Source organism: Podarcis bocagei (genome assembly GCF_964188305.1).
Source record: "Podarcis bocagei genome assembly, chromosome: 13".
NCBI classification, from domain to species: domain Eukaryota; kingdom Metazoa; phylum Chordata; class Lepidosauria; order Squamata; family Lacertidae; genus Podarcis; species Podarcis bocagei.
Genome location: NC_138138.1, coordinates 3,670,312 through 3,691,543, shown reverse-complemented (window position 1 = coordinate 3,691,543; position 21,232 = coordinate 3,670,312). Strand labels below are relative to the sequence as shown.

Genomic DNA, 21,232 nt, shown 5'->3' with positions numbered 1-21,232 from the left:
ACCACTCCCTACCAACAAAGAAACAACAAGGTGCAAGAGGAGACCGCTAGTGCAAATGGATGACCAATCCCTGCTGCTCGTAAAAGAACAGCCGGCAGCATGTTGGCCTGATCTTTTAGTTGGCCTCTTTTCATTTGCACGCAATGAGTGTTTTGAGAGCATATGGGAAGAAGGCAGGAGAATCAGGAGTAAGGGAAAGCCACTGAGGCACAGTGCATAACACTACAAAGCTCCAGTAAACAGTTAATCATCAGGTCATGCACAGTACCATAATAGTCCCTGAATCTGTGCTATAGGTATGTGGAGAAAGAGAGATTGATGTCACCTGAGTGCTTGTTGACCATATCCCATCTGCTTCAAACTGCTCCTGTGCTCCACTCAAAGTTTAACAAGAGAGGACTGTAGTTTGAGTCATCTGAAGTCCTAAGCTAACCACTATAACTTACCAGAAAACTCTGTTTATGTTCTCAGGCTGTTGGTTGCATGAAACGTATCTTACTATATGTGGGCTGTATAAGCAAGCCAAGAACCAATTAATTAAGCCCTTATTGGTAAATTTACCAGGAAACTCTGATATCTTTTATCTCAAGTATCTCTTTGATGATAAGGAATTTTAGTCATGGCAAAATTTCTCTCACAGGTAGTTAGAATTAGAAATCAACATGTCTTGGATAAAACACAGTGACTGTCTAGTAATGTCTTTTCCATATGTTTGCTGTACTTTGCTTTTGAAATTGCTCTTGAAATTGTTTTTGCGGGTCTTTGGACCATAATAATGTTTGTGTGGTAAGCCTATCTTGAACCAGGGCTTTTTAGAACCATATAGCACAGCAGGGGATGGAAATCAGAAGGGTTTCAAAAGGAGGAAAGTGTTGTTTCCTCCCTGTTCCCCTTTGACCTGGACCAGATGTTGTTAGGCTACAACTCTCATCATTTGCCAGGAGGGACAGCAGTCAAGGATCAGGGAGTGGTTGTCTCAACAACATCTAGGAACTTGATGTTGAGAAAGCCTCCCCTAGACAGTGCTGTGTTTTGTAGTATTGCTTCAGAAAACAACCTGATTTGGCTCAGACAAATTTAGAGGCTTGGGGGAACGAAACTTCATGTCTTCCCATTCACTTCTTTCTCCCCATTTTTGACAGAATTAGATGGAATTTGGAGGCATAATAGGCCCTCGGGCAGACCCTCTTTTATTCTGCTAAATTCCAGTAGGATAGGTTCAGGAGGGGTTGTGCTGGGCACTTTAAACTTTGATTATTATTTTTAACAGCATATAAGTTTTTTAAATTTTTGACTGAATTGAATGAAATTTGTATGTTTGAGGGGATGAACACTGCCAAACGTTTGTAGTTTTGGTGGAGTTAATCTCCCATATTCTGTTGCCATCCATTTTATGAACATTGTAAAAATCATAGAAGTGCTCCTAAGAAACCTGTCAGAAGTATAAATGCAGGAGCTAAGGCGTTAAGATGAAGGGGTGGGGGACTCACCTTCAGACTTGGCTCTGCTGAGTTAGCACTAAAAGTCACAGAAATGAAGTGTAAACTGACTTGACAGGACTGTTTCAAGTAAGCAGCAGCAGCAGAACTAGCACAGAACAGAGCAGAAGGTGATCTATTACTTTAGCATCACTGCTTCGGAACACTGTGATTTGAGATTCCTGATAAAATCATTCCCTCTGATTAGAAGCTATAAAACACTCAGCAAAAAAAGGAGCCCCCCCCCCCATTTTGACATTTGCTTATATGGCATTCACTTGAGGATAATTTTTCGCTTTTGGCAGACCCACTGCCTGCACTGTTTTCTCACTTCAGAGATTCCTGTTTTTATCTGGGAACCTTTGGAGTGACCCCACTTTGGTTTGAAAGCCCAAGATCTTTCTGAAGCAACCACTTCTGCTCAAGATTCGATTCAGGATTCATTTGAATCTGGCACATTCTATTCTTTCGTGTCCTATTTGGTCATAGTTCATTTACTTAAGTTTTCAAAATACTGTGTTTGCAGACCATATTGTGCAGCTAATTGATTCCCCATCTCTGTGAAAAGTGATACTAATTTATATAACCTAATTACTTTTTTTCCTCTTGCTAGATGATATCACTCGAGTAATATTACAAGGAAATGATGATTACATAAATGCAAATTATGTTAACGTAAGTAACACAGATAGGTCTTGAAATAATTACAACGAGTTGTTTCCATACTAGTGGACCTATTAAAATTAATGGACAGGACTAACTTAGGTCCATTAATTTCAATGGGTCTACAGAACTAAAAGTATCAAAATTATCAGAATTATCAATTTCTTGTACAATTTCTTGTTCAATTTTGATTTAGTGACCTAATCGTGCGGGTTGATGTTGTATTTGAGGATGACTAGAAATATTAATAGTTGTTGTTGTTGTTATTTATTATCCACTTGCCTTTGCTATTACTTCAGATTCTTACTAGTAAGAATCAACCTTATTTACAGCTTTCTTTCTTCTCGTAGCTGGAAATTCCTCCTGCAGGCATTGTGAACAAATACATAGCCACTCAAGGGCCTCTTCCACACACCTGTGTTCATTTCTGGCAAGCAGTTTGGGATCACAGATTATCACTGATTATCATGCTAACAACCCTCACAGAACGAGGGCGGGTAGGTACAGTTTTCCTGATTATCAAGCCATTCCTGGGGGTGGAGGTTTGTATGTGAATTGAGATGTGGTTTGGTGGTCTGCTTGGCACATTGGAACTAGGCCCTCTTTCCTTTTTCTTCAGTGTAACTTAGCAGGTGGACAATAAGTTGTGGCTTGTGAAATTTTTTAGCATATCAAGGTTCAGGAACCATAGAGCTATTTTGTTTCCAGCAACTGAAAGGCTAAAGATGAAAGCTTTATATACTCTGGCCTGCTAGAACATAAACTAACTCCAGCTGCTGTGGCGGCGGCTGGAGACATTTTGGGGATTGCTTCTGCTAACTCTTTGGCCTGGACCCCTGGGTCTTTTGTCATGTCAAGTAGTACATGGTATGTTCTATGTTGATTATTAGCATTGCTTGAGCAACCCTCTAAGATGTGTTTCCATAGAAGATATAAATGTGACAGGATGAGTTTTTCTTTTGTGTTAGACCAAATGTCATCCTTATTGGCCTGATCCTCCAGACGTTCTTGATTATGGCAACTTTCGTGTCAAGTGTCGATCTGAAGATTGTACCATTGCTTACGTGTTTAGAGAAATGGTTATTACAAATATTGAAGTAAGTGATTTTTACTTTTTCAGTTTGCTACAAGAAAAAATACATATTAAAACTTCACACATGGTTATGTACATGTTGTGCTTTTCGTCTGATCTAAATGCTGCTGCGCTTGGTCCATTGGTCAGCCTTACTGGAATATGTACCTACAAAGCTAACCTTCTGGTTGTTGTTTATTATTATTATTATTATTAAGAAGCAACTCAGGTATAAGTGCTTGTACTGTTACTTATTTTGTCTTTATTCATTAGTAAGGGCCCATTCAAACAGCTCTTAGCTGTATGTGGTATGAGATTCAATATAGAGCTTGGATGCTTTCTTCGTCACCAATGCATGTGCATGCTTACATGCGTGAGAATACATATACAAGTTTGCATGTACATGCCAAAACTTAGAACTCCCATTTCTATATGAATAAGTGATTGCTAAATGAATACTAAATCTATGTGCAGTACAGTGGTACAGCACTCAGTTCCTTATTTTGCTGCACAGAATGAGGAGAGAGAATCCTACACACCTGAATGGTAATGCAGTGTAATGTAAACAATTGCAAAGTGATAAGCATTGGACCAAAAATCCTAGTTTCACAACTATCACAAACAGATCCTAGTGATGACTGAGAAGGAATGAAGCCTTGCAGTTGTGGTGGATAGCTCAAATGACCCAAGTGTGAAGAGGCTGTGAAAAACATCAATTCTGTTTTAGGGGTAATTTGGAAAATAACAAAAAACTGCCAATAGAATAATATTACTATGCAAATCTATGGTGCAACCATATTTGGAATACTGTATGTGGATGACAGTTGTGAGAACAGCATGTTGGAGTAGATGGGTTCTTGGCCTGATCTAGCCGGGCTCTTCTTATTACACTTCAAATACAGCATCCTATGATGAATGAACAGTAAATGCAGAAGAACAAAGCATAGGAAGCTGCATGGAAACCACTGGGACCCTTTCTTGTCCCTGTCCATATTGTTTGATGCAGCTTTACCTATCCAGCTGTTGTTTGTTTCACTTTGGCTAGGGCCACTGACTTCTTGAGCTTTGAGTATTCATGCAGACTTTGGCAAAATATAGCCACATGTAGACTTGGCTATGGCAGCATAACTGGTATATGGCAAATTTGGTTTGGAGCTGATTGCTTGTTTTTGCATCTCTTGTTCATTAAACAGACCCCGCCTACATTTTGTGTCTGGTATACTGTGACAGAGCTGGCAGAGTTTTTTGCAAAATGGAAGCACCCGCTTTGGACCAAACTATAGATTACATTATATGTGTTACTGTGTTGAACTCACATGTTTTTTAAAAATGGCTGCAGAGAGGTTAGGTGCATAGAGAGGTGGGTTTAATGTTTCCCTTCTGCTGCAGTCTGCTTCAAACTGCTGACCTCCAAGCTCTTTCCAACACCTAAGCTGTTATTTAGCTGAAGCAGCTTTCTTCCCACCAGGTGGCATCCCAGCCATAAAGCGACAAAGTGCCTTGAGAGGGAGTCCCCAGGGAACCCCGTGTGTTACAGGTGGCTGTGAGTTAGGATTCTCTGTATGTGACAGTATTTTGCCTTCATAAAAATGGAAATACAAACAGTTTGCTATGTTGAATGTATAATTGAGCTTTTATGAGAAATAGCTATAGCACAGTTTCACATATTTGATTGGTCTATGGAGTACAGAAAACATTCAGATGAGAATGTAACTAATTTCTAGTAGGTTTACTGTACATTGTCAGGGTCTACTGAGAGAGACAACAGAAAATACCATTCCGGAGATAAGGGGGTGGGGAAAGAGATTCAGCTAATAAATAAATAAATGATGTACTGGTTTTGACCACAAATCAACAATATTTATTGTTGAGCTATCTAAATGCAAATGGTTTGTTTGATATTTTCCCATTACATAATTTTCAGTTAAGGCTGTTTTTACAGTAATGTCTGTAGTCCTTTATAGTGAAAATGTTAATTTATTTCAGACAGAGGAAGAACACACAGTCACTCATCTCCAGTATGTGGCTTGGCCTGATCATGGTGTCCCTGACGATTCCACAGACTTTTTGGAATTTGTGACCTACATGAGATCAAAGAGAGTGGGAAATGCGCCAGTTCTTGTTCACTGCAGGTGCAGTAAATAATTGTGCATATAACCATTTGGCATAATAGTTTGTGATAGTTCTTGAGTCTGCTTTATGAATATTGAATGTGTTATAGCTGATATTGAATCAAAACTGCTCTTGCTGCTTCAGGCTGCTTAGGGACTGTTCAAATGTATTTGAAGTGTTTATTCCTTTCAGTGGACTTTCCCAAAAGACAGAAAACATAGCTTAAATGTGACTGGTTGTAAATGCAACTTGGTTGCGTGATTTTATGTGGGGTGGGGTTTATTGTTATTGTTTCCTTTTTTAAAAATAGAACTTATAGGAATCCTACTGGATCAGATAAAGGGTCCTTCTAGTTCAGCATCTGTTTACTAGTGGTGGCCCACAAACAAGGCATGAAGACACAACTCAGTAGCTGGCACTCAATGGCATATTATCTCTAAACCTGAAGATTCCATGTAATCACCATGTCTAGTAGTCATTCAAAGACTTATTAATTTATTCCTCTCTCATATTACAACTTGGGGTCATGCAATGAAACAGATTGGCAGAATATTCAGGACAGACAAAAGGAGGTACTTCTTCACCTGGCAATTAGTTGATTCATAGAATTCTGTGCCATAAGATGTGGTGATGGTCACTAGCTTAACTAGCTTTAAGAGTAGAGTAGAAAAATTCACAGAAGATACGTACCAGTAATGTAGCTATATTATGAAGTTAAAAGTGGTGGCAACCCAGAAGGAAAAGTGACAGTTCCACTCTATTCTGTGCTGTTTAGACCACATCTGGAGTACTGTGACCAATTTGGGGCACCACATTTTAAGATGGGCATCAACAAACAATAGTGTGCCTGGAGGAAGGTGATGGAGATGGCAAGAAGTCTGAAAACTAAGTCCTATAATTAATAGTTGAAAGAGCTGGATATGTTTAGCCTGGATAAGAGAAGATGGAGGAGGGACATGATATCTGAGGGGTTGTTATGCAGAAGATGGCACAAACTGTTCCACAAGACAGGCCTAGAACCTGTGAATGGAAAGTGCTGGGAAGCATATTTGGCTGAATGTTAGGAGAAACTTACTAACTATAAGAGCTATCTAACAGTAGAACAGTCTGCTTGCCTAAGAGGTGGCCTTTGCTTTGCCACCTCTTTGAGATGTTTTAGCAGAGGTTGGACTGCCATCTGTCACTCTCCATTGCAGGAGGCTGGACTCGATTACCTCCATGGTTCTGGGCAACTCTGATTCTATGGAACCTCCAGTTTCAGAGGCCACTGAATACCAAGTGCGTTATTGCCTTGATGTCCCTCATGTGGGCTTCTCAGAGGTATCTGGTGGGCCTCTGTGAGAAACAGTATGCTGGACTGTATTGACCCTTGCTCTGATCCAGCAGGGCTGCTCTTCGGTGTGGCAGCACACAATTCCTTATTGTGCACTCACAGGCATCTCATTTGCAAGATGCACAGTCTCTTCTATGGTTGCATAGAGCATATTCTTGCTTTTCTAAACCATGCTTAAATATATGTGCCAATATGATTTTAATCATGGTTGTCTAAGTTTGCTGTTTATAATTATTTGAAACCAGGATTTGAAGCTGGCTGGAACTTCTGGTTAAGCAGTGTACCTGATTATTTTTAGCTATCATTGATTTTGATGCCAGTGTATCCTTTAGCCACTGTTATGGTGGGTGGAGGAAGTTTGCCTTGGGTAAGGGAGGAGCGTATCATCTTCTGGCCTGCTCTCAGTCTCTTAACTGTGAGGAGATAACTCCTTTTGCCCCCTCTCCCAATAGGGCAGCTATGACCATTGAATTTTTCTTTGTGATATCCTGTTACTTCAGGGAGGGGGGAGCAAAACTCCTAGCTTAAATTAGATTAAATTACATATTTAACCATTGATTACTAAAACTTACTTGTTTTCTCCATTTTTCTGTGAAATGTTTTTCTTACAAATTTGCAAAGAACATGTTGCTGAAGTGATTTTTAAGTGTTTTGTTGTATTCAGCATTCCTAATATTTTCAAGAGATTTTCAGTATTTTTTAAAAAGCCATAATTTTAATATGAATTCAGGACAACACATATGCTTTGGTTGTAGTTGCTTTAAAAAAATGCAGTCTTGTTTCTTACCTCTTGCAGTGCTGGAATAGGCCGGACTGGAGTATTGGTTGCTATGGAAACAGCTCTGTGCTTAATTGAAAAAAGCCAACCTGTTTATCCACTGGATATTGTACGAAAGATGCGAGACCATCGTGCTATGATGGTGCAAACATCAGTAAGTAAAAAGTACAGGAGCCTATTTTCAATGTGTTTGACCCAGTTTCAATATATTGAAATCATATAATAGTAATGTTTGAAGGGTCCTCAGTGGTCATCTAGTCCTGCCCTCAAGCTGATGCAGGAAGTTCATTGCTTAAGCATCCCTTGCACATAGTGATTCTGTCTCTACTGAAGAACACTTAATTGCCTTTAAAGTTGCCATGCTTCAACAAAATACTTTCAGAGGGAGATTCCAGCATGAATTAGAACTATTCAAGAAATCCTGTTGTATTCACTGAGGCCTGAATTGAAACAGTGGTTTCCTGTGCACTATAGATTTCATTTGGCTTAGATAAACACATTTTGACTTGTGCCTCCTTCTCTATTCTGCTGGTTTATCTCCGTTTCCTGTCTCTGCTGCCTATCTCAGCTCTTCAGAGATGGATTTAAATCACCTGAAGAACCTAATGCTGATCTCTCCCTGCCCCCTGCACATGCCATCCATCTTGGTCTTAAAGGCAATGCTGGTGTTAACTTCAGTGTATGAAAATGATGGCATTGTAGCTGACCATTGTACTGATATTATATAAATGAAATCTAACTTAGGTTATTTTTAACCTTTTCCTTTTTTTATTGTGTGTGTGTTATGCAGAGTCAGTACAAATTTGTCTGTGAAGCTATTCTTCATGTTTATAAAGAAGGACTAGTACACCCACTGGATTCCAGTTAGCATAAATGTGAAGAAATGGAGTTCATCTTTCTAAAGACACATGTCAAGCCCAAGTGGTTTGTGGTGATAGATTATGGCAGAGCTCGCCAAGGCTTTGGGGAAGAGAAAGCAAGTTTGTACCGTGGCACTTTAAAATTCTGTAGGAAATTACTGAACCATGTAATCTACATATGAATCAGGTAAGTTTGTAAAGGCATGTGATGTGGAATGTACGCACACAGAAAACAAGAAAAGAAAATCTTGATGTACTCGCTGTATGCACCTTTTATTGCCTTAAAACATTTTTCATTAGAAGATTCCAGTGCTCTCCATTGTGAACTGAAAAAGGCCAACTAGCAATATCAATGGAAAAGCAACCCAATTATTTGAAGAGCCAAGTGCCTTCATCGCCTAAGAGTTGAGTATTCCACAACTCCCACAAAATTGGACTGAATCATCCCAATACCAGTTAACGTTGGCAATATTACTTTGCTCAGGCATATTTATGAAATGAAATACCAAGGGCTGGAGCAATGGCACTGTAACCTCTGTAAATCTATCTGCATCACTGATAAGCATATTTAAAGCAGGCAGAGATCGTGTGCTATGCAGAAAAGGCAGTGAGGCAACTGTATGTGAAAGAGGATACAATTTGTCTTCCACTGGCTGTTTTTATGTGCTCCTTGTGTCTGTATTGCTCTTTATCTTGTTATTTCTTCCACATGTTTGTTCTGAAATGGGTGGTGCTTTTTAAATTCAGTTTGTTTGATCTGCTCCTCTGTTTCAAAATCTGTTGTTCTTCAGATACAGATAGCAAAGTATCTTTTACTGTTTGTGTAAACATGTTAATCAGGTGCTGGAAGACTATCTACTGCTGACACAAATAGACTGTTGCTGCTAAAAGGTAAAGGGCATAGATCTTCAGATGCTAATACACTTGGTTCATTGTCCATCAGAGGAAACTTTGTTCTACCCTAATCATGGGCCCAGTCTTCCATTGCTTTAGCAACATCATTGCTATTGCTAAGCCATCCCATTGTGTTCAGCCCTCAAGTAACACATGGATGCATATATCATATGGCTTGGTCAGATCTTGTGGATGGATCTATAAGTACCCCTCCTCAGTTGCGGGATCACTTGCATTTTGAAGTATCTATGAAATTTGGCCTACGTGTGGATATACAAGGAAAAACAGGCTGCCATGCAGCAGCAAGAATACTACAAAAAACAAACAAAATCTATTTATCTAGAATGCTGAAAAATCTATAGACTTGTCCACAAAGAAGAGCCATGGCTTGAAAAGTGTAAGAAGCTTATAATGCAACCCTGTGCATGCTAGCTCAGAAGTTCCGCTGTCTTCAAAGGCACTTACTCCCTAGTGAGTGTGTTTAGGGCTGCAGCCTTAATTAATTTATTACACATATAGCATTTGAGGTTTCTGTGTGTGGATACGAACATTTGTATGATGACAGCATGAGAATCAGCAATGGCGTGAGTGGCTTAGGAGCAGCAATTGCTCTACAAAGGTATTATATGAATTGATTTTGTTATGTATTGTGAGTGAAATGTTGAAAAAACCTGGATGTATCACAATGTATGTAAAGTATGAATGAGTTGTATTTTGGTAATTTGCTTTAAGGTACACTGGTCTCAGTTTCATTTCAAGGGAGAGAATTGGAATAAACCATCACTGTATGGTATTTAAGAATTTGTCTTTGTCAATAAGTGTATAAATTAAATTAAAAGAACATATGGAATATATCATCATGGACTAAAATTATGTATATAAAGGCTGGTTCTGAGAAAAATCATCTAGAAATTTGAGAAACATTGTGTATATGTTTATATTAAAACCTATTTTTTTCTCTTTAATTACAAATGTAGCAGTCCAGAATTGAATTACAAATGTATTGTTGTAGTTTTCCCAAGAGGTTCTTTTTCTTCTCCCCTTTTTTCAGTCTGGAATCAAAAGGTTTCACAGTGAATGTGATACGGTGACCCTCATTGGGTTCTCAGCTTCTGAGGTGATCATCTTCATCATACATGCAGATTCATACCCAAAATGAGTTGACTAACAAGTTTAAATTCATTCTGATTATCTCACATGGTCATTTCAAATTGAATATGAATGATCAGTTAATAGCATAGAAAATCATACAAATATTCTAGAAGCCAGAAAGCTTTGACTTCTCCATCTGGAGTATTCCTTGTTTTCAAGGTACATTTTTTTATTGGCGAGTTATACCTTAGGGTACTGCAAACCCCCTGCTTGCTCATTCATAAAAATATTTCTGTTGTGTGTCTTGCACTTGAATTAGGTCCTCAGAGCAGTTTATAGCCAAGTGTCATAAAGCCGTATTGAAAAGCAATTGTGAGACAACAGCATGAAAATTAAACAGCAAATCACAACAATTGGAATCCCGAGCAAATGACCATCTGCCCTCTGAGCATGCTCAAAGAGGTAGCTAGACAAATCTCTCCCAGGTCAGCAAATGCCATAATTTGGACACTCCTAATGAGTAGGCCCAAGGGACACGGGTGGCGCTGTTGGTTAAACCACAGAGCCTAGGATTTGCCGATCAGAAGGTCAGCGGTTTGAATCCCCATGACGGGGTGAGCTCCCGTTGCTCGGTCCCTGCTCCTGCAAACCTAGCAGTTCGAAAGCACGTCAAAGTGCAAGTAGATAAATAGGTACCACTCCAGTGGGAAGGTAAACGGCGTTTCTGTGTGCTGCTCTGGTTCGCCAGAAGAAGCTTAGTTATGCTGGCCACATGACCCAGAAGCTGTCTGCGGACAAACGCCGGCTCCCTTGGCCAATAAACCAAGATGAGCGCTGCAACCCCAGAGTCGGTTACGACTGAACCTAATGGTCAGGGGTCCCTTTACCTTTAATGAATAGGCCCAATCCTTTGCCTGTGGAAAGAAGACAGCTATTTAGATACACAGGTCCCAATCCATTTAGGGCTTTAAATTGAAGAACCAGCAACTTGCACAGAGCCTGGAAATAAACTGGGAGCCAAATAACAACTGTGGACTTGCAAGGTCACCATATGTTGCAATAGTTTATCCAAGATTTGTATGTTTTAAACTGCTTACTAATTGGTGAAATTGGCAGCATCTAAGGGGGGTTTCTTTAACAAGGACCTTGTCACAATCACCTGCAATACAGACAGAATTAAACCTTCCAGCAACAAGGAACTAATTACCTCTTCTACCCAGGCAAGCCACATGGCAGGTTCTTTTGTTAGTTTTTATTTAAAGAAAATCCAATCTAAGAAACTATGAGGACTTACAAGGCCAAGTTAAAAATCAGCTTCAATCAGCTAGTATAAGTATGGGTCAAGCACACTTGTTTATATCCCCAAGGATACTCTGTCCTCAGGCTATTCAAACTGAAAACTATACGTCAAAAACTTGCCAAGATGAGCTGTGGCATCAACCAGAAGCGACCCTGTATTTAATGTGAGATCCAGGTCAGAATGAATGCAAGCAACCTTCCTCCTCCTACATATTTGCAAAAGCTCATACAGCATTACACATGTTTGGCTATTTATCTCTATGGTGAACTTATGGAAAACTGGATTACAGCAGTGTATTACTGATTATTACATGTGTTTGCACTTCTTTATTGGAAATCTTTGCTTCCTGTGCTAACATTGACCATAACCCTATCCCTAACTCCAATCCTAGCCCTAACCCTAATCTTAACTCCAGCCCTAACCCTAAGATTAACCTAACCCTTAACCCTAACCCTAACCTTAACTGTATCCTAACCCTAACCTTTACCCTAACTCCAGCTCTAACCCTAACTCCAACCCTAACATTAACCCAAACCCTAAACCCTAATCTTATAACCCTAATCCAGCCCTAACCCTAAACTTAACCCCAGCCCTAACACTAACATTGACCCCAACCTTAACCCTAACTTTAACTGCATCCCTAACCCCAACTCCAACCCTAGCCCTAACCCTAATCTTAACTCCAGCCCTAACCCTGACATAAACCTAACCCTAACATTAACCTAACCCTTAACCCTAACCCTAACCCTAACCTTAACTGTATCCTAACCCTAACCCTAGCCTTTACCCTAACTCCAGCTCTAACCCTAACCCTAACCCTAACTCCAACCCTAACCCTAACATTAACCCAAACCCTAAACCCTAATCTTATAACCCTAATCCAACCCTAACCCTAAATTTAACCCCAGCCCTAACACTAACATTGACCCCAACCTTAACCCTAACTTTAACTGCATCCCTAACCCCAACTCCAACACTAGCCCTAACCCTAATCCAACTCTAAACCTAAACATAATCTGAACCCCAGCCCTAACCCTAACATAACCCTAACCTTTACCCTAATCCTAAACCTCACCCTCACCATAACCCTAATCCTATAACCCAAACATTTACTGTAAACCTAATCTTAACCCCAGCCCTAAACCTAACATTAACCTCAACCCTAACCCCTACTTCTAACCCTAAACCTCACCCTAACCCTAGCCCAATCCCTAACCAACTCCAACACTAACCCTATAACCCTAACCCATACCCATCTTTATCCTAGGATAAAAGTATTTTCTTCTATAAATCCTAAATCATGCATTTAATGAATCCTAGGATAAAAGATGGGTGTTCCCATTGGATAAGCTTTTTCACAGAAATATTTCAAGCACAGCAGCTTACAAGTTTTCAATGAATTTGATAATTTTCAGGTAGCACCATCAAAATACCGTACCGCTCTATAAGACGCACCAGACCATAAGAGGCACCTAGTTTTTGGAGGAGGAAAATAAGAAAAAATATTATGAATCTCAGAAGCCAGAACAGCGAGAGGGATCGCTGCACAGCAATCCCTCTTGCTGTTCTGGTTTCTGGGATAGCTGTGCAGCCTGTATTCACTCCATAAGACACACACACATTTCCCCTTACTTTTTGGGAGGGAAAAAGTGAGTCTTATAGAGCAAAAAATACGGTACTGCTTTTGGTCTCTAATTTGAGTACAGATAGGAACAACTATTGCAACTTTTGTTCTAGCAAAGGTTCAACAGCCTGATCAGTGTGACGTTTGCTGGTTACTCAGATTAGAAATCAGTGGAAATTTACTCAAGATTGCTGGATTGTCATGCTTGGTTCACACAGCCAGTCCACTTCCCTGCTTTTGTCTACAGCCTGGGAGGAGGTGCTGAAGGCATCTCCTGAGAGGAGAAACCTGTATCTGTTCCTCATCTGGGTCTTCCTTTGGGCAGTGTTGGGTTCAAGTTTTAGGGATCATGATGACAAAGGAAAAGTTTTAATTGATGGGGCTGCTAGTAAGAGGGGAGCTTGTTTACTTTCTGAGCCAGTGTGCCTATTCCATGGGGAACAGAGAATGAAAATATTGCTAACCGAGTTTCCTTCTAAAAGGAGCAATAGCATTCGTTTTTAAATTATAAGTTTGTATGCTTCCCTCAGTAGCTCAAATGACATCTTTCTCAAGCTTTTCATTTTCATCAATTGATTAAAGCATGGGTGATTGTTCAACTAAACGTTTTTGAAACAGTATGACAGGACTAATTTCAATGCCTGGAGTCCCACATTATTGCTAAATGTGCTTCGGAACATGTGTCTCTGTGTGTTTTCTATGCTGTGCACCATTTGTGACGGCTGGCTTCCGTCATGTTATGAAACTGCAGTCCTCAAAGAAGGATCTCGGGTTCCAATCTTCAACCTGCAGTCCACTTTGGAAATAATTTTGCTACCATCAACCTGCAGGAAACATCCCCAATGACCAAATCCTCTCCCCCTCCCCTTCCCTGCGTTTCAGAGACATAATTAAATGCTTCCATTGCCATGTGGTGATGAGAGGCATAGATATAGTACAAAATCTCCTTGCATAACAAATATGCTGAGTGCTTATCTCCGATATGTCAGAAGTGTCAACATAGAAACTTGATAATTAGCATCTCTAATGAAAAGGGATCCATCACACAATGCACTCTCAACTGCATTGGGAAATGAGGCTTGAAAACGCTAAGTAGCAGTGGTATAATGAAAAATCCATTATTTAAAATAAAATAATCCATTTTACGTTTTCAGTTGCAGTATAGGTGTATTACCACTACCACCACCAACCTAGGGGAATAACTAATTTCTAATATCAAACTTAAGCACGCCATATATTGTCAGCATTTATCACCTTCAATCAAGCATCATAGACATTTGCTTTCAATTTCATGGAGAGAAATATTATTTTGCCTAGGATCAGCCCCTGCTTCTGGAAACGTCTGCTCACTCAGTCCACACTCCTGCTCATCTATTCTGTTTTCAGATATAGCCTTGGTCTGCAAGTAAGCATTCTTGCGTAGTATCCTTGGATGTGCAGAGAAAGAGTTAGAGGGAAAGAAACAGGTTTGCTTGTTTGTAATTAGTTCCTGGGGAACCTTTTTTGGCCCCAGGAACAGATTCAGATATGGTAAACCTCTGGAGGGCCACATTCCATTGATGGGCAGGGTCAAAAGCAAAAAAGAAAAAGCATAAAAATGCAGAAATTCCCTCCAGTAGAATACATTAAAATGGCTTTTCTCCCTGACAACCCCTGCCTCTGTTTTTGCTTTTAGGTGAAATGGGTGGTGGCACCTTTTTTAAAAATGCATTGTTCACACATGTGCAATAGAATCCTGAGCCCTGAATTGCAACAAGTCAATTCCAATCTGTTACCTCCGAGGATGTGGACAGGCTGCTTGGACAAGTGAAACCAGCCACCTCTCTCCTTGATCCTTGCCCATCCTGGCTTACAAAAGCTAGCTGGGAAGGGCTGGGCGATGGGCTTTGTGGGGTGGTGAATGCTTCTCTGTGAGGGAGCCTTCCCAGACCCGCTGAAAGAGGCGGTTATTAAACCGCTTCTTAAAAAAACATCTTCAGATCTGGCCAACTATCGCCCAGTCTCAAATCTTTCATTCTTGAGCAAGGTGATTGAGCAGGTGGTTGCTAAACAACTCCAGGCATGCCTGGAGGATGCGGACCATTTGGATCCCTTCCAATCAGGATTCAGGCCTCATCATGGGACTGAAAGTGCCTTGGTCACGCTGGTTGATGATCTCCGGTGGGCTAGGGAGAAAGGTGAGAGCTGTTTCCTAGTTCTGCTGGATCTCTCAGCGGCTTTTGACACCATCGACCATAACACCCTTCTGGACTGTAGAGGAGCTGGGGGCACTGTTATACAGTCGTTCCGCTCCTTCCTTCTGGGCCGTGTTCAGAAAGTGGTGTTGGGGGATGAGTGTTCAGACCCCTGGGCTCTCACTTGTGGGGTGCCTCAGGGTTCCATCCTCTCCCCCATGCTTTTTAACATCTACATGAACATCTCCCTCTTCTGGGAGAGATTGTCAGGGGGTTTGGGCTGGGTGTTCATCAGTATGCGGATGATGCCCAGCTCTGCCTCTCCAGATCAGAACCAGTGAAGGTGGTGAAGGTCCTGTGTGAATGCCTGGAGGCATGAAATTGTTTTAACAAAATAAAAAAAAAACTATTTAAAATCACATAGAAAAGTTTTGTGCTCTACAGCGTCATATGTTGCATGTTTATAATGCATTAAAACACTGGTTTTTTGACTAATGTAGCTGAGTCCAAGGTTTTCCGTTCTGATTCAGTTGTAAAGAGTGGGTTTTCTGGGGAAAGTGGGGGGTGCAAATGGAAAACTGCTCAGACCCCTGCCTAGAAAGCACAGGAGAAGCGGAAGGCCACTCAGAACCATGCTTCTTAGGTGCGGGAAAGGCAAAGTGTAGACAAGCCCTGGGAAGCCTGTCTGAGGCTGATGGCCCTTAAATCCCAGCCTCTGCTATTGTAGCCCCTTAACTAGCTGGTTGGTAGAAAATGCCCACTCCTTTCAATGAGCCAACATAATGTATCTTCCTTGAAAAGGTAAGGCTATAACCTTTTTTAATGAAACTGTACAGTCACCTATCCAATGTATCTCTGAAAGCAGGGGAAATAATACAGACACACATCTGCAGTCAATGTGGAGTTCTTATGGAGTATGGATTGGCAGAAATGAGCATTGAAGTCAACACCAAGGAAGAAAAACACACTGTTCTAAGGACCTAAGTATAAGCATGTCTGAATAAGTTTCCTGCTCTGCAATGCATCTTTTTTTGTTTGTTTGAAAGTTAGGATTTAGCTTCAGCCCTGTTCAACAAAGAAAACTAAACAATATCAAACAACAGCAACCAGAAAATAAGACGGCATACTTCTAAACTGACTATGGAGCACAATCTTATATGTAGGGCCCTTTGGCAGACACCTTCAACAGTTGTGCTTCAATCCTAATTTGTTTATGGGGTGTTTGTGTCTTCCCATTTATCATTCATTCATTCATACCCTATTTTTCAATGCATTTCCCTATCCCTTTTAAACTGCAAAAAGACTGATTCTTTTTTAAAGTGAGATTTGTTGTAGTAGGGCAACAGTCAGCTTTTTAAAATTCCACAACCTAAATTTACAGTGTGCACATGAACACCTGCAAAATAGTGACTGTCTAGAGGCACTCTGAATTGAACATTTGTATTTTACTGATGGTTTTGAAAAGCAGAGCTGTCCAATTAAACAGGGGCAGCTTTGCCGTCAGTTAAACACTTGCAATTTGATTAACCAAGCATATCCCTAATAAGAATAGTATGTCCAAACCTCAACTGCAGCTATAGGTGAGTACTATTTTTCTAACTACACTAATTTCTCACCTACAATAGGAGAGAAGCCTTTTAGATTGAAGTGAATAGAATCAGTTTTGCTTAAACTGTCTAGTCCACCATTTCCATGACGGAGTCTTCTTGTGATGTCCCTTTGTCATCCGTTGACTTTGAGTTCAGCAGCATAGCGTCGCCAGGGACTGCAATGTTTTCCTGCTGACGTCTGTATGCCAGATTCCAGCAGCGAGGGTGGACAGGTGGGGCTCGCAGTGCTCATAATGTGGAGTTCTCTCCCTCTACAGACCTTTTGGGAGAGTTCTAAAAAACATACCCAGATGGCCTTTGGTTGATAAATAGTGGAACGTTTTCAGTGAATTTTATGAAATGTGATTCTGCTTCACTTGTCTTGGTTTACCCTGAACATCGTCTATAGATCCAGGTGCATCACACAAACAAACAGTATCATAGAAGTCTTTTAAGAGTCCGAGTTTCCCTAAGTTTTCTATACACATTCATGTACCTGATTTATATGAGTGTCTTCCTTTGTTGTCGATGTTATTGTGTGGGGGGTTTTTAAAAAAGAGATGCCATGTTCCAAGCATGGCCAAATTCTTGCCTTTATCTTTTCCTATTGGCCCAAGCAAGTATCTGAACTGGGATCTTAGATTTAATTTTAGTACCTTACATATACTTAATTCACACCACAGCTTCAGTTAAAATTCCATTCACCTAGCAAATCCTACCATGTTATATAAATAGGTTACATAAGCTGAATACTGAATCATGAATACACAAGCAACCCACTGATAAATGCATTGTAAATTTGAAATGATGCAAAAGGTCACAAGCACCAAATTTCAGATCCTGGAGAAAGCCGTTCATTTGTAAAGGTTTGTGGTTGAAATTTAACTCAGCTGCAGCTTGTGCCCTGCTTTACATCATTGATCATTTCTGCCACCAAACTATAGTTCTGTGATGGAGTTGGAAATCTATAACAGTGTAAATTCAATATCTTCACAATCTATATTTTCCATGACTTGATTTGGGGTGACATGATGAAAGCATGCCTCTTATACAGGTGTAAACATGTTTATCCTGTTAAACCATGGTTGACAAATATATATTAGTCTTTAAATTTGTTTGTAATATAAAAACTGTGCCCCCATGACAATGAATCCTCAGTACCTTCACTAAGTTACACTTTGGACATTTATTTGGGGGTAGGTAAAAGTAAAGGGACCCCTGACAGTTAAGTCCAGTCGCAAACAACTCTGGGGTTGTGGTGCTCATCTTGCTTTACAGGCTAAGAGAGCCAGCATTTGTCTGCTCCGCAGAGTTTTTCCAGGTCACGTGGCCAGCATGACTAAGCCGCTTCTGGGGCAACGGAACATTGACACCAGAGCAGCGCACGGAAACACTGTTTACCTTCCCGCTGGAGAGGTACCTATCAATCTACTTGCACTTTGACGTGCTTTTGAACTGTTAGGTTGGCAGGAGCTGGGACCGAGCAACGGGAGCTCACCCCGTCACGGGGATTCGAACCGCCAACCTTTTGATTGGCAAGCTCAAGGCTCAGTGGTTTAGACCACAATGCCACCCGCGTCCCTTATTTGGGGGTAAAAACTAGGAACTAATCTGGTCTCAAACCAGTCTAAAGTTGTAAAGTAGTGATGCCCTCAGAAATGGTAGCCTAGGTTCAAGAAGCCTTGAAGCACAGTGAGAATAAGGCTCACACAATGAAAGTCTTAAAGCAAATTAAGTTGAATTGCGTAGATACTTGAAACATCATGGACAAGAAAAGGAAAAATGGAGAGTTGTTAAAGACCAACTTAGAGAGTGAGTTCTGGGGTGCAGGGTAGAAGAGGGATGTTGAGGGAAGCATGCCTCTTGTGATGTAAGAGAAGTCGGCAGAACTGTAGCTATGTGGGGGAGGGGTAGTTGGACTTTTTCCCTGGGTGAAGCCTCTAGAGGGGCGCCATTGAGGCTCCCAGCTTGTGTGTATGTATGCAAATGCACATGGAGGGGGTGCCAAACTGGGTCTTTGACCTGGGTGAAATAAAGCCTAGTTTCACCCCTGGAAGTTGGTATGAATATGCATTTGCTAGGATTTATTAGTGCTCTTCCCACCATATGTTTGCTCTGTTGGAATCCTGGAAGCAAAGCCCCAAGTTTGAGCCAAGCACACTTTGGTAACGTTGCAAAACATGCAGCAAAGGAAAGTATTGAAATATAGGCTGTAAAACCTTTAACATGTGACCTTCCAGTGAGTCCCCAAATGTCCTCTTTTAAAAATTCTTTCCAAACTATCCCACTTCCCTAGCACAGAGATAGACCACATGCTTGGTAGGTCATAATATGGTTTACCTACAAAACTCTTAAAAGGTCAGATTCATGTGCTTTTCCATACAGTATTCAGAAAAAATGAACAAGCAGTCCAAATGTTGCTCAGTGACAAATGGTAAAAGTTTCTAAACTACTGGTATAGGGGGGGGGGGGACTAGTTTCAGACTCAGTTCTGTTCTGAAACAAAAGAGGTTAGTTAAAGCCATGTATCTGGAGAGACCAGCTCATACCGCCTTACGTACTGAAATCCACATGGAGAGAGATATATAACAAAAACTGGTGACCCATTTCCTCACAAGGTGGGGAATAATGGCATAGAACAGCTTACTCTATGGTTTTAACCTCTTCATTGACTAAATCAGGGGTCGGCAACCTAAGGCTTATTGAAATTGAAATACTTTATTGTCACTTGTACAACTTGTATACAGTGAGATTACACGAGCACCCCCCACTCAGCTCTCTTCGTCTTAATTCCCCTTGTTTACTGACGCACATCCACCAAACCCGAAAGTCAGTTGCCCTGTTGTTATCTTTTCATTCAGCAGCCTAACAGCCCAGGATAGAAGCTGTTCTTTACCCTGTTGGTGCTTCTATATCTTTTGCCCGAGGGCAGGAGATCCAGAAAGTGCCGGCCAGGGTGTGAATCATCCCTGAGAATTTTCTTCACTCTCCTGAGGCAATGTTCTTCAACGATGTCATCCAGCGGATTCACGGGACAGCCCATAATATCTAGTGCTGTATTCACCACCCTCTGTAGGCACTTTCTATCAGTTGATGTCAAACCAGCGTACCAGACCATGATATGCTTTCTATTCCAGGACACTTTCTATTGTGGACCGATAGAAGGAGATTATCTTTTTTTTTTTAAAAAAAATATTTATTAAAAGTTTCAGAATAATAGAAAAAAGAGAAAAAACAAAAAAAACTACAATACATAAAGAAGAAAAAAACACAAAACATAAAAACCAATACAGCAATGCAACAACAAAAAAACAAAAAAGAAAAAAAACACAAATCCCAAATCACATATCTTTAACTTCAATTTGCTTGTTTCATTGACCTCCTCACACCTCCCCTTTTGTATTCTAGTTTAATTAGTTATTTCAGCAAATTCTTTCTATCTTTCTCAATTTTTGTTAAATAATTTATCTTAACATTTTAACCTAATAGTTAACTCAACAAATCCTTCCCATCTTTCCCCATATTCTGTTATTTAAATTACCTTGATTTATTTAACCTTATCTTACCCTAAAATACCTTAAAGCTTGAATCTTAATGCTCAAATATACATAGCTCCTGATATCATTTCTGCTAGAGTCATATAGTTTCATTCCAACATTTTCCCTAATATTCATTTATTTTAGGCTGATTCCCCAAATAAAAATTTTCTTTATAGATTTTCTTCCAATCTTCATCCAACGTCTCTTCTTCCTGGTCTCGGGTCGTGTCAGTCCTTACTGTCCATTCCATCCAGTCCATCAACCTGGAAGTCTTATGTCCAAGGCCCTTAAGTCTCTTCCATGTCCCTTCTGCAGATCTTCTTCTTGTTGTTTATACTTGCCCTTTTCCTTGTCATTTGTTGGTCTCTTTCTTAATTTCTTTCCTTTCTCATTGAGGAGTAGGTCTCTGGGGGGTTCCAACCCAAAATTGTCTCCTTCATCAAACCCACCCATTCCCCACAGTCCCACTCCCCACAGTCATCAGTGTAATCCAAAAAGTATTTAAAAACATATTTCAAGGTCTCTCCAAAATTAGGAACCTCCTCAGCTCCAGACTCCTCCTGGCCCAATCCAACTTCTATCTTCAATGGCAGCGGCTTATGCTCCTGTAGGGCCTCGGGTTTCTCCATTTGTATTATTTGAGGTGCAACCGCATCCTCCTCCATTATTTTCTGCACTTGCCCAATCAGTACAGGTTCATGAGTTGGTCCCTGAATGGTTTCTG

At 40.5% G+C, this 21,232-nt stretch overlaps 1 protein-coding gene and 1 long non-coding RNA gene across 12 annotated transcripts in view; one reads left to right on the top strand and one right to left on the bottom strand.

The window, feature by feature from the left end:
- Positions 1–10,044, top strand: part of PTPN3 (protein tyrosine phosphatase non-receptor type 3) — a 95,773-nt gene extending 85,729 nt beyond the window's left edge. For all 11 annotated transcript variants that reach the window (XM_081168498.1, XM_081168497.1, XM_081168494.1 and 8 more), the window contains 6 exons: positions 2,092–2,153; positions 2,492–2,638; positions 3,110–3,238; positions 5,200–5,345; positions 7,455–7,590; positions 8,227–10,044. In XM_081168498.1, coding sequence (XP_081024624.1) covers positions 2,092–2,153; positions 2,492–2,638; positions 3,110–3,238; positions 5,200–5,345; positions 7,455–7,590; positions 8,227–8,304 — 698 coding nt within the window. In that variant the 3' untranslated portion in view covers positions 8,305–10,044. The remainder of the gene's footprint in view (positions 1–2,091; positions 2,154–2,491; positions 2,639–3,109; positions 3,239–5,199; positions 5,346–7,454; positions 7,591–8,226) is intronic.
- Positions 8,954–15,748, bottom strand: LOC308572502. Its single transcript, XR_014001777.1, has 2 exons — positions 14,031–15,748; positions 8,954–11,969 (listed from the first exon to the last, which is right to left on the bottom strand). It is a non-coding gene; the product is annotated as an uncharacterized lncRNA (long non-coding RNA).
- Positions 15,749–21,232: the final 5,484 nt, after the last annotated feature.